This window comes from Acomys russatus, chromosome 4 (genome assembly GCF_903995435.1).
Source record: "Acomys russatus chromosome 4, mAcoRus1.1, whole genome shotgun sequence".
Taxonomy (NCBI): domain Eukaryota; kingdom Metazoa; phylum Chordata; class Mammalia; order Rodentia; family Muridae; genus Acomys; species Acomys russatus.
Genome location: NC_067140.1, coordinates 63,855,475 through 63,872,063, shown reverse-complemented (window position 1 = coordinate 63,872,063; position 16,589 = coordinate 63,855,475). Strand labels below are relative to the sequence as shown.

Sequence of the window (16,589 nt, the reverse complement as noted above, 5' to 3'; positions counted from 1 at the left end):
GACTTAAATATCCAACAACAAGGGCTTGAGTACATAATTTATAGAATACTTAGCATAGTACTATAGGGCATTTTATATGCATGTTAGTTGGAAGTTACAAGTTCTGAAACAAACAGGATATATAAGTGACTATTCGATGTTAAAATTCTAAGATATATATATATATGCCTAGAGACTGCCATTAAAATGTAGCAATCATTACATCTGACCAAGGCCATGTTGGAGCATTGAAAATGTTCTCTATTTGCTTGCCTACCTTTTCCAACTAGTTGTGCAAACACTCAGGGGAAGACCAGTTGATCCTGCGATCTGTGAGCTCCCAAAACTAGGGACCTCATGTGACGGAACAGTAGATCATCTATACACACATTGAGGAGAAAACTACTCACTCATCTAGCAAGTTCTCTCTTGGAATCCGAACCTTGTCAAATATCAGAATCCCATTATCCACACCGTTCAGAGCTGAAGACAACAGAATGCAGATGACGATGCAAGGGAAAGCTGTGTACCATCCCAAAGACTATTAGCTACTTCTCAACTTAAACAAATACCTTAAACATTTCCGCACTGTGGTGCTCTTTTGTTAGGGGGCGGGGATAAGGGTGTGGTCTGTTGAGGGGTGGGTGCTGGCCCATCCCCAACCCCTACTCTTAAGGAGAATGAAAGACAATAAAGTTATTTTCCTTGTTTGCAGCCTGCAGTGTGCTAGGGGCTCCAGTTCAGGGTCTGGTGAGGCACATTTCCCACGCCAGCAGCAAGCATCATTAAAAGGAGAGAGTTCTGGGGGCTGGGGAGCTACCTTAGTGGTTAAGAACACTTGTTGCTCTTGCAGAAGACCCAGGTTCAGTTCTAAGAACCTACGTGGTAGCTCCACAATCATCAGTAATTTCAGGTCCTGGAGTCTGACAATTCCTTCTGACTTCCCTGAGCACCAAGCATGCAAGTGGTATACAGACATACATGTAGGCAAAACACTCACACATAAAATACAATGTAAAACTCCAGGTAGAAGACAGCATGGAACACTGAAGGCAGGAAAGTCAGTCACCGCCCACACACGGCTCATGCTGCCCCCCCTTCTGTGCTTCCTCTTCAGGCACAGGATGAACTGGTGAAAGTAAATGACAGAGGACATGGGAAAACCGAAGCAGGCTTTCTGCAGTTGCCAGTGTTTTCAACATGTGGCACCACTTCATAAGCTTTGGCCTATCCCTCTGCCCTCAGCAGCACTTGACACTTGAGGTGCTACTTCCAGGGCCATAGTTAGCAGCAGCGGTTGTCCACACTAAGGGTGGGATGAGGCTAGGCCTACACTGTCCAGTGTGTCTCTCCTACCCTTATTCTCCCGTTTATCCTTAACTCCTGTATTCCTTTCTTTAGCTAGTGTTATCTTGGAAACCTGGTCTCACTGAGTGCTATGAGATGAATTGTGTCCTCCCCATATCCCATACATAGATTGAAGTCCTAAGTCCTGTATCTGCAATGTGGCCTTGTTTAGAAATAGAGACATTACGGAGGCAACAAAGTTAAAACGAGGTCATTAAGGTAGACTCCAATATAAATGATGGAAGTCCTTATAAGGAAAAACCTGGAGGCAGATGTGTGCACAGGAAGATTGTGTGTTCCTGTGAAAGTGTCATTCACAAGCAGAGGCGAGAGCTGGACTAGAACCTTCCACTACCCCTGTTAGAAGGAGTCAGCCCTGGCAGCTCCCTCATCTCAGGCCTCTGTCCTCCATAACTGTGAGGACCCAGTTGTGTTACAAATGTCCTACGTCAGCATAGGCAGAATGTTATTGTACACTGTGTAAAGATTCAAATGTTGATTTCTGTTGCCCCCCCTACACACATATCTAGTTGCAAGCCTTTGAAACTAGTGTAAACTTTACTCCCCAATTGTCCCCTGATATGCCAATAAAGCATCTTAACAGCCAATCACTGAGCAGGGGAGAGAATAGGGCTGGACTTCCTGCCAGCCGGGGTAGGAGGAGGAGAGAGAGAGGGGAAGTAAGGATTCAGCCACAGACAGAGGTCCAGGAGACTTGAGAGAGAGCAGCTGGAGCAGTGAAAGCCCTGAAGTTCAAGTAGCTCAGGGGTCTATGCTGGGAGGAAGCCAGATCAGCCTAGACAGCTAAGAATAGAGTCATAACTGCTCAATATTGTGCTATAAAACTTGATGAATAAATAACATAATCCAGTTTCAATTATTTGAGTGCTGTCCAGATTAAGAGAGAAACTACAACACACACACACACGCCCATGCACACACATGCCCACGCACACACATGCCCACGTACACGCACGCATTTTCAAAGTAATATTAACAGGTCAATCCTCAAGGCTCACCAAGGGCTTCCTGGACACAAACGTCAATCTGGAGGTGAAGAGGCACCAGAGACATGCAATCTTCCCTTAAGCCTAAGAAGAGGGAAGTTAAAGCACCCTTTGGAGACACAGCTTCCTCATCACTAAGAAATTGAGAAGCTGGGAGATTTCAACATCAAAGCACAGTCCTGGAAGTTTGGTCCATCACCATGGTTTCCTGAGATGAACGTGGTTAGAGTCTCTTCAGCTGTGGTGGGAGCTGGCAAACAGACAACCGGCACAAATAACCACAGAGAGAGGTCACCTGAGGACTCACCTTCTTTGTGCATCATATCAATAGCTGTCACTCCTGGGTACAAGTTCCCATTTTCATCCCTGATAGGAACTGTGAAACAGTGGGGTCCTAAGGAAGGCACAGAAAAACAAAACAAAACAAAACAAAACAAAAAAAAACAAAACAAACAAAACAAAATCTTGTTAGGCTCTCTCCTTTTCACTGTTGTGGAGACAGAGTCTCACTATGTGACCCTAGATGGTCTAAAACTCACCATATAGGCCAAGGTGGCTCTAATCAAAGTTGATCCTCCTGCCTCAGCCTTCCAAGCATAGAATTATAGAAGTGAGCTACCTTAGTTGACACTAGAATCTCTAGACTTTTAAAAATATTTTTAAAAGAAATATGTCAACAAGTGCCGCTCAGTTGTAGGGCTTGGAATAATGGGAAATTTGGGTTCTAATGTAGAGGAGACAGCAGGGTATGAAAGAATGAATATAATGTTTCAGGGTGTGAGCAAAAGGTTCACTGCACTTCTGCCACTGGGTTCTCTCTTGCTTTGCTCCCAGATGGGATTTTCTGGTTTTGCTTCCTGTATTTCATTTCAAAAAAAGTTTGGGACAATGGTTGAACAATTGGAGAAGTTGCGAGTGGATACGGAGGAGTCTAAGAAACAAATAAGGAATGAAATAGGAAAACCAGAAGTGTCACTCAATTCTCTCATTTCTCAAAGGATTGCAGAGTTGGCTGTGAGATAAGAGGAGAGTTTGCTGGGAAAGATGGAAGCTGCTGGAAAAGGGAGAACAAAAGGGTTCAGGCCCAGTAAGTGAGAGCTGGAGTTTCACCAGCAATTAGCACCCTGCCACCTTGCCTGTTCTGTGCACTTTTGGTGTTAAGTTTCCAAGGCCCCAGGGGTCCAATGGGCTGGGGACAAGAGAGGAGCAGAAGGTCTGACAGGGTGAAAGGGTTAAAGAGAAACAGCCCGTGGAGAGAAAGGGTTAATCTTGAGCAAACTGAGTTGCCAGAGGACAGCCACTAACTTTCCCAGTAGGCACCTTAGATATCTGGTCAGTTGAAAAGAAATTGTGACCATGCCACCAAAAGTCTGAGTTCAAAATGGCTGGTGTGTTAACTCTGATAAATATGGTACTTTCTGCCAGTGGAGGAAACCAAGCCAGGTCTGGCAATACTGTACTGGGTTCTTGGCAAGAATGCCTGATCTTCCTGGAGTTTGTAGATGCTGTGGTAAAAGGGGTTACTTGACTGGTGAATGCAGGCCCCAGAGAGAACATGAAGTGACCTCTTGCCATCAGGAAGTGGCTTTGGAGCCCTAGCTCGAGGCCCGGCAGCCTTTACAGGCAAGAGCAGCCTAGAGTTAGCACCAATGTGCTTTGCCTCCACCTTTGCTTTGAAGGTTAACTGGAAATTAAAGTGGGTGGGGCTTTTTGTTTTGTTTTGTTTCTTTTTTAATGTATAATTCAATTAGAAAAATAAGTGGCCAGTGTTTCCGCTGCACCTCACCTGAGCAGCACAATGGAGCTGGCCCTGATGGCAAAGGGACGGGCAAGACAGCCCTGAGGTCATGAGAGCAGGAGAACTGACCCTGCTTCTTGCCAATGGCAGCTTTGGGTCACCTTACCAGAACAGTGCTATAGGGCTCACCCTGATGATGCAGATGTGGTGGGCTGACCAGCTCAGCTAGCATCCAGGCCCAGATCCAGAGCTTTGAGTTGGCCCACCCCAAAATCTACATCATCTGTGAACTGTTGGGGGGAGGGTGTGTGAAAGGACTGGTCCTGCTGATCCAAAGCTGCAGGATCTCCAAGACACAGAGCAACAAGATAACCGGAAAGAGTCCCAGTGAGGAGCCGATATTAATGGTGTCATAGAAACCAGAGACCTCAAACCAGACCAATGACTCTCACTGTAATGCACATTCTCCAGTGAAGATGTGCAGACAGAGGGTATATTGAGGAACACGCTGTGACACACTGCAGCTTCCACAGCAAGATGTTTTCTATGCTTTGTTTTGTTTAGTGTGTGTGTGTGTGTGTGTGTGTGTGTGTGTGTGTGTGTGTGCTATCTTATGGTGGGGGGAGGGTTGCAAGGGTGGATATGAGGGGTCAGGGAGATGAGTGAGACTGGAGTGCATGATATGAAACTCACAAAGAATCAATAAAAAGTTTTTTAAAAAAATGTGTCCAGTTTTCATTCATTCATTCATTCCCAGTCTCTCTGACAGTGTCAAGCTGACGTGTGCTGTCTTATTCATCTGCCAGGTTTCAATACATTAAGCATTTTTAAAAGATTTATTTATTTTATGTATATGAGTGTATACCCAGATAGAGCACTCATATACATAAAATAAACTCTTCATGTACATGCCGGAAGAGGGCCTCAGATCACATTTAGCTCTCCATACACTCCTCACCTTCAAACATCTTACCTATGAGGTGCCCATGAAAAGAGGAAACAACCCAGTGTTTTGGGGCCCTGGATTTTTGTTTGTTCCATTGTACACAAACGTACCTACTGCCTTCCCCTATTGTACAGGCCTGGCCAGCCTGCAGCCACAATAAGAACTTTCTTGAAATCGCAACCAACTCATCAGAGGGCCAAAGCCATGTACTTGACTACAAAGCCAGTACCTGTGGACTATTCCTACCATTGCTTAGCGTATCACCCCAAAATAATTTTAATCTTTAATTTTTCAAAAGGAAAAGAAAACACTTATCAGAGCCTTTGGCTGCCTCAGCACATGCTGCAAACATCCTGCTAGTCAGTGAATACAATAAAGCCCCCTTCAGGGTCCCAGGCAAGAGTCATGTATCCAAGCCCTTAGACCAGGAAACACTTGGAAGGGAATCCTAGAATGCCCCAGATTCCAGTGCCAAGCACCCTGAGGTGAACCCTGGTCTGAAGACACGGGGACAGCATGTTAGGTTTGTTTCCAGCCTCTGCTCAAACCCAGGCTTCTCGTCCCTACTGTCTGGAAACCAATACCAGTGTCCCAGTGGAAATATTACCTTCGAGGCTTGGATCTCTCCAGTCTTGCTCGCCACATGGGTTCCCCTTAACCCTCTTACCAAGAAGTACTAACCACACCGCCAGCTCTAAGTACAGGACACCTATGACAGGTCAGGGGCCCAGAGGAAATGGCAGAAAGCTAAACTAGGTGTTTAATTGGAGTTGACTGTCAACCAACCCTGTAACTGCCAAACTGGAAACTCCTGATCCTTGTTGTAACCACAATAATAAAAACCCTGCTTAACGATGGTTTGGGGATCTCACTACTGATCCACTGCTTCGGTGAGGTTCGAGGTCCTTCCAGCTTGAATTTGAATAAAAGCTCCTCACTTCTACATATGACTTTGGACTCCTGGTGGTCTTTGGGGATCTAGTCATCTAGGCATAACATTTGGAGGTCCATCTGGGATCCCCTAGACCCCCAGAGGCCCACAAACCCTAAGGCCAATGGCCTACCATTAAGTGTATTGCCTGAGTGTGTTTGGGTCTCTGTTTTGGTTTCTAGAAAGGGCACAAATCTAAATCTGTATCAGCCTGCAGGAGGTTGAAGCAGACACGCTGGAAAGACCCCAGACTCAGGGACTCAGAAGATGTCCCGGGCCCACTCAGTAGGGATTAGATTCCACTCACTCCCTTGGTGCGGTGAGAGGCCAATGTCTCACTCTCAAAAATACACCAGGAAGTCTGATTCTGTTAGTTTGTACTTTGTTTCTTTTTTCTGTCTCTATGTAACTGTAGAGATGGAACAGACACAGACGACTCCCTTAAGCCTCTTCCTTGATCACTCAAGCCCCAGGACTAGGACTAGAAATTAGAAAAAGAAGTGTGACTATCTTTTGCAGGACATCCAGGTATGTTTTTCTGATTTAGGTGGAGCCCGATTAAGGGACAGGCCACTTCTGGTTTTGTTTCTGGTGGGATGTGATGGCTCTCAGGAAAGTCAGCTGTTCTGAATTTTGGTTCTTTTCTTTTCAAGTACGTCATACAGATACATTTTTGCTTGTGTGGTCCTTGTGTTTCTGTTTGCTTGTAACCATCTCAGTTCTGGAAATAGACCAGGCCCCAGGTGCCACACTGGCCATTCTCCCTGCTCCCAGCTTGGTCACTCTCTCTCTCTCCAATTGTTCAGCTTGAAAGAGCAGCAGCTGGAGCTTGGCTCCTCTCACTTCCTGTGGCCATGTGAACACTCAGCTGCTGCTGAGACCTGGGGGTAGGGACCCTCCTCAAGTGCAGAAGGTCCTCAGGGACCTCTCCACACACTTGGAGAGTTTTTTAATCCTTCCTGGTACAGGAGACAGGAGCAACCAGCCAGCAGTGGCACTTCCTGCTCCCACCTACTCTCGTACTCTATGGCTTGAGTGTGCAGTGGTTAGAGAGGGGTGAAAGCAGGACTGCAGGTGCCCACCTACTCCCTCCTTGTCTTTTAAAATATCCCACCAGGAGGACACAGGGCCCCAGGGCCATGAGTCATTGGGTAGCTGCTGGGTGTCCTTGGAGGAAGCTTTCTCCGGCTTGCACTTGGGTCAAGAGCTTGGCCTACTGAGCACAGTATGAGTACATAACATGACACTGGTCACCAGTTCCCGGCCACTGCCTTCCATTAAAAACAAGCTCCAGCTCCTGCCTGGAGTTAACAGATGGCAAGATACTTTTCCCTTGAAACTACAACTAGAGAAAGTAAGAAAAGTTTTGTCTGTCTATCTTAAATGTATTAATGTATGTAGCCACTGTTTGTTTGATTTTGACTTGTTTTAAATGTATGAATGTATTGTGTTCTGTACATCTTAGCTAGACAGATATGGTCCTTAAACACATATGGTCCTTAAACACAGATTATATGTCATAATATTTTGTTTTATTTGCAAGATATAGTTTAGAGCAGATAGCTAAAGACAGACAAGGCTTAAGCTCAGTTATGCTGGCCCTCAAGCTTGTCAGAGATCTGCTGAATATGGCATTAAATACATTTAAACTAATTATGACAGAGACTTCCACATCCTAGCAGTCACTCCCCAAGGTCTCTGAGAGGATTTTGGCATGACAGATGACTTCAATGCTAGATTGTGGTATTCTGACCACTGGGCAAGACTGCCGCAATGCTTCATCTGCTGCTAGGCCCAGCTTGTACTGTTGACCAAAACCGTACATCTGGAGAGTTATTGTCTAGTGTTGCTGAAAATGAGGGAAGGCCAGTCTCTCACGTGTTCTTCTTCCAGAGAAAACAGCCTCTCGTCTTCTGTCCCTGATGGCCAGACTGTCTCTGCCCATGGTGCTATGTTACCACAGGAGACAACTGGGAGAACTGTACTGGAATATGACTAGTCATCTCTGTCATTTCAATTGATACATAGATTCATCTGGGTTACAATTTATCCTTCTCTGGTTTCTGATCACATTGATAGCTAAGCTAATGGTAGTTTGACAGCTAAAGGACAATTCTATCCACTGTTATTTCATTAGTCAATTCATTAGCTAGTTAAAACTATTATGTACTAGGTCTCTTCTCTTATTTAAAAAGGCAAACAGGCTTGCCTTGCTCACAGGCTTCCTGTTAAAAGATTAAAATTTTTCAATGTAACTTTTTACTAATCTTTCATTTGGATGACTGCTCCCAGGAACCGTCTGTGTCTCCTGGTGAATAACTGGATAGAAAAAAAAAAGAGTGTAAGTTTATGTAATGTTTGAGGATATGAAAGTTTAAGTTATGAGAATCTAAAGATTTGAGGGCCTAAAAAAGTGTTTAAAGGCTAATAAGTGCAACTTGTAAAGGTTGGAGGAGCTTAAGAAAAGTTTTAAGGTACATAAATGTAACTTATAGAGCTATAAGAAAGTGAGTTAAAGTATATAAAAATGAGGCCAATAGAGTTCTGATAAGCTGATGGAGGACTGAGTACTATTAATTAGTCATAGACTTAAGGGTGCTTCTCATCATGCTAAAAACATGTCTGTCCAATCTGTATATCACGCCTCCTGGACTTAAAAAAGAATTTTCATACTTTTACTGGGTCTCAAAGGCATAATCCTATTCCAGCTGTCTTATAGACACAATTTTAACTTCTGTCCCTATTCTGTATTTTTCTCAAGAGACTTTTACCTGGCTAATAGACTCCATTCAGAGATCACCTGTGGATTACGAACTGCTGAGATCAGGGCCTGCTGGAAGCTGACATAAACCAGTCCCACTGATTGCTGGGACTGCTCCCTGTCTCTTCAACTGGATCCATTAAACAGATGCTTCTGATAGGTGTCCGATTACCTGGCCTTTGACTAGCTTTTCAACCTTCCTAAAGTCAGCACCCCTAATGTCAGCAGGAAGAAGTTACAGAAGAGAATAATTTCACCCACTGTCCTACTTTATAGGTTGAAATGCTAAGTCATGGGCAACTCTCTGGCATAAGGGACAAATGGCTACAAGAAAATAGGCCCTTAGCTCTGTTTCTCCTGGTCATACTTTGTCCCACTTACATGATAGACTTTATTCCATGTTTGTCCAAGACCAAATTAATGCTATCAAACTTATGGTTTTGAGGGCACAAAGCCCTCAAAAGGGGCAGTAAACCCCTTGTTTACTGGACAGAAGTCATAAAATCAAGGGAATTAGGAGCCCTAACTAATGTGACTACATTTTGTCAGCAGGCATCAACTTAACCCTGTCCCTAAGTTCACCTCTGTTGCTGGAAAACCACAAACTGTTCCAGGAACCAATCAAGTACCTAATGTCCCCAGATGTTATAGACAAACTGCTTAAGCATTTCACAGTCAGGCTTGGCCAACCCCCTGGTGCCAACCTAACCTTGCTAAATGTCAATCAATCCTGTAACTTCCAAATTGGAAACTCCCATTCCTTTCTGTAACCACATAAAAACCCTGCCTAATGATAGTTTGGGGCATCGGTGAGGGCAGGCAGCCCTAGAGCTCAACTTTAAATAAAGGCTCCTTGCTTTTGCATACAGCTTTGGACTCGTGGTAGTCTTTGGAGATCTAGCAATCTGGGCATAACATTGACATAGTAGAAGATATGATTCAGCTAAACCAACATGCTCTTGGTCACACAAAGATTATCTCAGATTTCATATTATAAAATGTGTATACTGTGCTTTCCTGTTGGGCCAAGAAATACAGTCTTGAGTCCTAAGAAAACAATCTCTGACATAAATTTGTACAGGAAAGCCTTTAACATGTGTAGGGGCTTCTCAGAAAAATACATGGATGAGTTCAATCATTTTAAGAGAAGTCTCTCAAAGTTGTCTGTGCCCTATCTGACCAGCCAGGGTTTCTGAAAGAGGGAGAAAATCAAGGCTGCACACAGGGGACAAAAATGACAAAAGAGCATGTGTGCATGAGAAGGAAGGAGAAAAGAGCCCTGGAAACACTCAGTTGTCAGGGGAGAAGGTAGGAGGGAGGCCACCCATCCTGTACACACACGCACATCTAATACACCCCAGGAAAAGGTTTACCACTTCTGGAAAGAGACTTGAGATGGAAAGTTTGTATCAGCCAAAATGCTGGAGTTAAAACTGTAATCTAAACAATGCCCAGCATATGTGCTGGTTGCTGTTATGATTACTTGTTGAAGATCAGCAAAATGGTCAGTGTTGCCAACACTAAGAAATGTAAAAAATAAAAAGGGGAGGGGGTAGTGGGATGAAGAGATGGTTCAAGGGTTCAGAGCACGCACTGCTCTTAAAAAAGGACCTGAGCTTGGTTCTCAGTGCCCAGGTCAGGCAGTCCCAACTTCCTGTAACCACAGCTCCAGGGAGCCCACATCCCTGGGCTCTGAGGTTACCTGTACTCACACTGTACACATACCCACATGCAGGTACATAATGTAAAATAAAAACTGTTTTAAAAATTAAATAAAAAGGGTCCAGTCAAATGGCTCGGTCATTAAAGGCATGTGTTTCAAAGCTTAATGGCCTGATTTGATTCCTGGAATGCATATGATAGAAAAGAGATAATGGGCTCCTCTGCTAGATAGATAGATAGATAGATAGATAGATAGATAGATAGATAGATAGATGTAAAATAATAAACATAAAAAAACATAAAAAGCTTTGGCCAAAATTGCATCTATTTTTTGCTAGGTAACATAAAGTATAAAAATAAAACTTCCTTTAACCCCCAGCTAAGCACATCACTGGTTCATCTATTCCCCTACCAATGAAAACAAAAGAACAAAAAATCCAGAATAGGTAAAGGAACAAAGGAGGACTCATTTGATGTGCTGTACCACTTTCAAGGGGAAATGAAGAAGAAACCTGAATCCAAGGGAGCAAGCCATGCCATGCTGTGTCAGTTCCTCAACCCCATCCTGCTTCCCTCCTGACAGAAGTTGAAGGACTGACTTGTTCTGTCTCCCACCCCGTGGAGAGACAGTGCCCACCATTCCCCTCATCTGAAACTCCCCAGTCAGAAAGAGAGAGCTGCAGAGGCCCATCTGGTGACCAAAATCACTCATGCTGTTTGGGGAAAATGGGATGGATGCAAGAAATTATATCTTGTTGGGGAAAAAAAGTAAGAAGAAACAAGTAAGAATTATGGGTGCTTTTTCCCTCACAATAATGATTGCAAGGTCATCTCACTATCACATCTTGAGAAAAGAGAAATCCGGCTGGCCAAAACTCACAAGATATCAGGTCAATATACCATCGCTTGGTGGGAAAGCTACACTCTTAAGGGCAGTTCCATTTCTGCTTAAGGGTCTTCATGAACTCTATCAATATAGTCAGGTTACTAAGCTCGGTGATCCTCAGTTTCCCTGTCTATAAAGCAGAGACAACAATATTTCATTGGCTGGTTATCTCAGAACTTAGCTTAGTGTCTACCTACCACTGCCAGGACCACTTAACCTATTTAAAGGAGCACTGGTGGGAAAGAATTCCCAACACACACAGGAAGATGGAACAGCATGGCCCAGCACAGCCCTGGCTCATATCATGACCTGAGATATCACTGACTACTGTAGAGAACGAACACCAGGGCAGGGAAAAGGCATCACCTGCACTGGCCACTCATTCAACAAGGATGCATCAGACAAGAAAATTTGGTTTACAAAGTTTTGATGCAGAATAGAGAGAAGAATAGAACTAGATAGACAGACACCCCACTCACAAACATGGCTACACACACAGAATTCACTGACCCCTTTGTAGTACTTAGCAATACCCAGGACAAAATGGAAACCCCAAAGGAGGGCAAGATAAATCAGCAGTGATAAAGAGCTACAAAGAAGAGTTTCTGCACTGCTTTGGATTTGGTTCATTATGGATCAAGACATCAGGCGGAGAAGGTCTTGACCAACATGTTTAATTAATAAGTAGCGAAAAGAGGGGCGGCAAGATGGCTCAGTGGTTAGAGGCATTTGACACCAAGCCTGACTTCAATCCTCAGGCTCCATGTGGTGGAAGGAGAAGAATGACTCAAACAAGTTGTCCTCTGACCTCCACATACATGCTATCTCACACACACACACACACACACACACACACACACACACACACACACACACACAAAATAAATAAATAAATAAATAAATGCTTAAGAGAGAAAAACAAAAGAACAAAATGAAAAGGAAAAAGATCATCACATGAAAAAAGGGAGAAAAAAAACGACACTGTGATGCTTTCAGGTTGTCAAGTAAAGTCCATGTGAGTCATGGTTAAGGACACCCCGCAGGGGCCCAGAGATGGCTCAGTGTGGGAAAGATCAATTGCTGCTCAAGTGTGAGGACCTGTGTTTAAATCCCTAGGACCCAGATTTTTTTAAAAAAAGCCCTACACACCTGTAACCCCACACTGTGTTGGGACAGAGACAGGAGAATCTGGCTGCTAGCCTAGTTCTATCCAGATTCAGTGAGAGACCCTGTCTCAAAAGGAATAAAGTGGAGAGTGATAGAGTGGGACACTCTACATCTTCTTCTGGCCTCCATATGCATAGGCACATGTGTACACATATACCAGAGAGAGAGAGAGAAAGAGAGAGAGAGAGAGAGAGAGAGAGAGAGAGAGAGAGAGAAGAGAGGAGAGAGAGAAGAGAAGAGAGAGGAGAGAGAGAAGAGAAGAGAGAAGAGAGAGAGCAGAGAGAAAGAGATGGGGGGGGACACACTGCATAATACAATTAATTGACCCTCTATCACCATGAATTCAAGCAATGATGTTGAAATACATTTTAATTACATCTATCCTGACTACCTACAGACATTGTTTTCTTACCATCATTCCCTAAATGATACAGTTTAACACATACATAACATTAGCATTATATTATGCATTAGAAGTCATCAAAAATGATGTAAAGTATCTAGAAGGATGTGGTGGGTCCGACACAAACACTATGCTGCTTATATGAGGATATGGAGTATCTGTGTACTTTAGAATTCTCAGAAAAAAATAATACCCCATGAATATGGAGGGACAACTGTGGCAGCATGGAGGTGGTGTTGTTGTTAAGACTGGATTCCCCAGTGATAGAGAAAAACCTGTGACTGACCAGGCAGTCAGCTCTCTCTATCCTGTCTATACTTTTGGAAGTTGTTTGCCTGCACTTCTTTCATATTAGATAATATTTCCTTCTTGGATCTCTGATGGGGTTGAAGACTAGACAGCCACCACAGTGTTACTGTAAGCTTTAGTTTAAGAGTTAAAAAACAAACAAACAACAACAACAACAACAACAAACAAAACAAAAAAAGAGTTAAAAAACACTTTTATAGGTTAATAAATGTAATTTCTAATAAGGAGATTTTAGAAAACTTTGGATACTAGCAAAGGACTCGCTATGAGAGAGTAATAGAATACTTTTTCCAAGATTGTCAAATACAAAAGAACTGGATTATGTACATGTAATTTGCACCTGATGATTCTGTATATATGTATATTTATGCATATGGTTCTTATTTTTTGCCATTTATTTATTTATTTATTTTTAATAGAAAAGGGGGATGTGTGGAGAGAATGTAACCTTGCCTTAGGCTGGGTCCAAGGAAAAAGCAGTCCTGGGTGGTTTGACCTCACTGAGGCTTTGTCTCTACACACTGATAAAGAGCTTAGATAGACGCAGAGAGAGAGGAAGTTTCACCCCAGAATCTGCCAGGGTTTTGTGTTGCAAAAAGGATCATCCATTAGGAAGAGGAAGCCAGAGGAGGAAGTGGGAGAGAGAGAGAGGAGAAGGACATTAAGGGATCTGAGTGAGAGAGAGGTCAGAGGTTCCTGCCCACAGGGCATGGAGTTGGAGGATTTGGTAGGGGAGGGTGAGCTTGGTGGATTCCTCCAGGTTCGGTCCACTGATGGTGTGGCTTCTTCTGTCGGATAGAGGATATGCTAGACTCCTGAGAATTACGCAGGGGATTTGCCCTGTGAAACTGATACCCAAAAGGTTTCATTCTTGTTCTCCTTAATCTTCTTTCCCTCCTATTTAGGGTAGTTAGGTTGTAAGGAAGGTACATTCCTTTAATAAATTACTAATAAGGTAAAATCATTAAGGAATCAGAGGCAACATAGAGGACTTAGCTCCTGATCAGGAAGCCGCAGCTCTGGGTGTGACGCCATGTGCTACAGACAGAAACAGCAAAGACATCCCCTCCCTTCTTCATATGGTACTATTGGAAAGAACAGCATGGCTAGTATTGTTCCCATGGAAATGCTACAGGGGGAAAAACTAAAGAATACACGCACAGAGCTGGAGGTGGTGTCCCGGTGCTGGCAGGAAGTGTTTAAGTGCTGCCTGCTATTGCTCTCAAGGGGTTGAGCTCACATCCACCTCTAAAACAATAAGATGCTGTTCAGAGCCTAAGCTTCTCACCCGAAAACAGGCAGAGGGCGTGAAGCCAGGCTCAGGGAAGATAGGATGGTCTGCCCTGCTCCCCTGCTGCACTCCTCACCTGACTGTGGCGGTCAAAGGTGGCCTCGGTCTGGATCGCTCCCACATTGCTCCCATGGCCCCTTTCAGTCATTGCAAACATTCCTGTAAACTTCTGCTCCTGAAGTTCATGAGACATTAAAAGAGTTAGCTGGTCAGATGGTCTCTCCCTGAAGACCTCTGTCCATTAACAATATTCACAAGAGAAGAAGAAGACCATAAGTGTTTTGTCTGTTGCCCTCTATTAGGGGTTTAGGACTGTAACAGATGAGGCTGGAAAAATGGTTCCATGGCTTAGAACACTTGGTGGTTTTGCAGAGGACGCAGCCTCAGTTCCATCACCCACACAATGGCTCACAACCATCCACAGCTCCAGTTCCAAAGGATCCAACACCCTCTTCTGGTCTCTGAAGGTATCAGGTACTCATGTGGTAGACAGACAGACATTCAGGCAAAATATCTATATACATGTTTTTTAATCTTTAAAAAAAATTACAGATGTAGCAAAATATTTAAAAGGATAGTATTGAAATTCTAATTTGTGACAAAATTTTTGCAAACTCTACTTTTTAAAAAATAATTCAAACACACAATCACATAAAAAGTACTACGATTTTTTTAATTCTATGGAAAGAACAATCTATTAAGATATACATTATAGCCTGAGTGGCCAAAACCACTTGATAACATGTTCAGGACTTCCAAGAGTGAGGATCACACCATCAAATAACCAATGAGCGATTCCACACTAGAAACAAGTGCAGGACGAATGATGACCAGCTACAGCAGCAATTTAACAACCAGACCCACTGGCCAAACTCCATTCAAGGGGTATCTCGTGGGATCCTTCAATGCTACACAGGTATTTATCTGCCCTTTCTTCAGCCCCAAGAAAGTGTTGCAGCCAGGGAAAAAGGGGGAGAGGGAGGAAAAGAAGGGGAGAAGGAAGCAGAGGTTTTAGAAAGAGGAAAAGGAGCGGTGTTCCAGTTTGATCTCTGTTTCTATGATAGACATAATGATCAAAAGCAACTTGAGAACTAACGAGCTTCCAGGTTACAGGCATCACTGAGGGAAGCCAATGCAGGCAACTTAAAGCAGGAACCTAGAGGCAGGAACTGAAGCAGAGACCACTGAGGAATGTTATCAACTGGCTTGATCCCCATGGCTTGCTCACCTTGCTCTTATACACCCCAGGACTACCTGCCCAGGGTGGCACCACCCACATCAAACATTAATCAAGGCATGCCACATAAGTTAACTGGATAGTGAGACAATTCTTCAGTTGAGGCTCCCTCTTCCCAGCCAACTCTAGCTTGTGCCACATTGACAAAAATTAGCCAATACAAAGAGGAAGAAGTCTGGAACAAGGAGTCATGGAAGGAGTAAGACAACTGAAGGCAAACACAAAATGTGGCTGAAAGGGTGTAGATATTTGCTGATTTTGAGTAAAGCCAAGCAAAAAGTACCAGACATGCCCCCAGTGACCCAGCACTTGGGAGACAGCGGCAGGAGTTCAAGGGCAGCCTAGGCCACAGGAAGACTGTGTCTTAAAAGCAAACAAACAACAAAAAGCAAAGACAAAAGAATGGGTGATGGTAGTGAAAGGGGAAAGCAGGAGCTGCCCTGTGATGCGGACACTCACTTAATAACTACACTGAGTGCTCATGGCGATGCCATTCCCTCCTTCTCATGTGCAGCGAGTGTGAGTTCCTGAAGGGTGAGATGCCCAGAACTTCTCACCTTCACAGACGTGGACACATCTACCGTGCAGAGCACTTCTCCCAGAGCGAATTTTCAGCTGAGAAAATTCCTCCTTTTTTTCTTCCTGAAAAATACAATAGACCCAATGTGAAGATTTCCTTGTGGTTTTCTGACCATTGATATCTACATTTTAAGTAATATGTGGTCTACATAATACTTTCACAATAGAGCAACACAAAGCAATTTTATGTTAGGAAGTAATCTCATCACTCTTCAGAAAATTAATGTTTTCATCTTGTGTCAATGTGGCCTTTAGTCTCTGGCTATTTGGGTGTGGTATTCAAAGACTTTTTTCCTTTTAAGTTTAAAAAAAAAATAACGTGTATTTAGGGTACATGCAACAGAGC

The 16,589-nt window shown here is 43.7% G+C and overlaps 1 protein-coding gene across 1 annotated transcript in view; it reads right to left on the bottom strand.

The window, feature by feature from the left end:
* The window catches only part of Acoxl (acyl-CoA oxidase like), a 257,256-nt gene that overhangs the window by 235,473 nt on the left and 5,194 nt on the right, over positions 1-16,589 (bottom strand). The window contains 6 exon segments of the mRNA XM_051144918.1: positions 390-462; positions 2,641-2,727; positions 3,444-3,522; positions 14,504-14,609; positions 15,150-15,229; positions 16,222-16,306. Of these exon segments, the coding sequence (XP_051000875.1) occupies positions 390-462; positions 2,641-2,727; positions 3,444-3,522; positions 14,504-14,609; positions 15,150-15,229; positions 16,222-16,306 (510 nt within the window).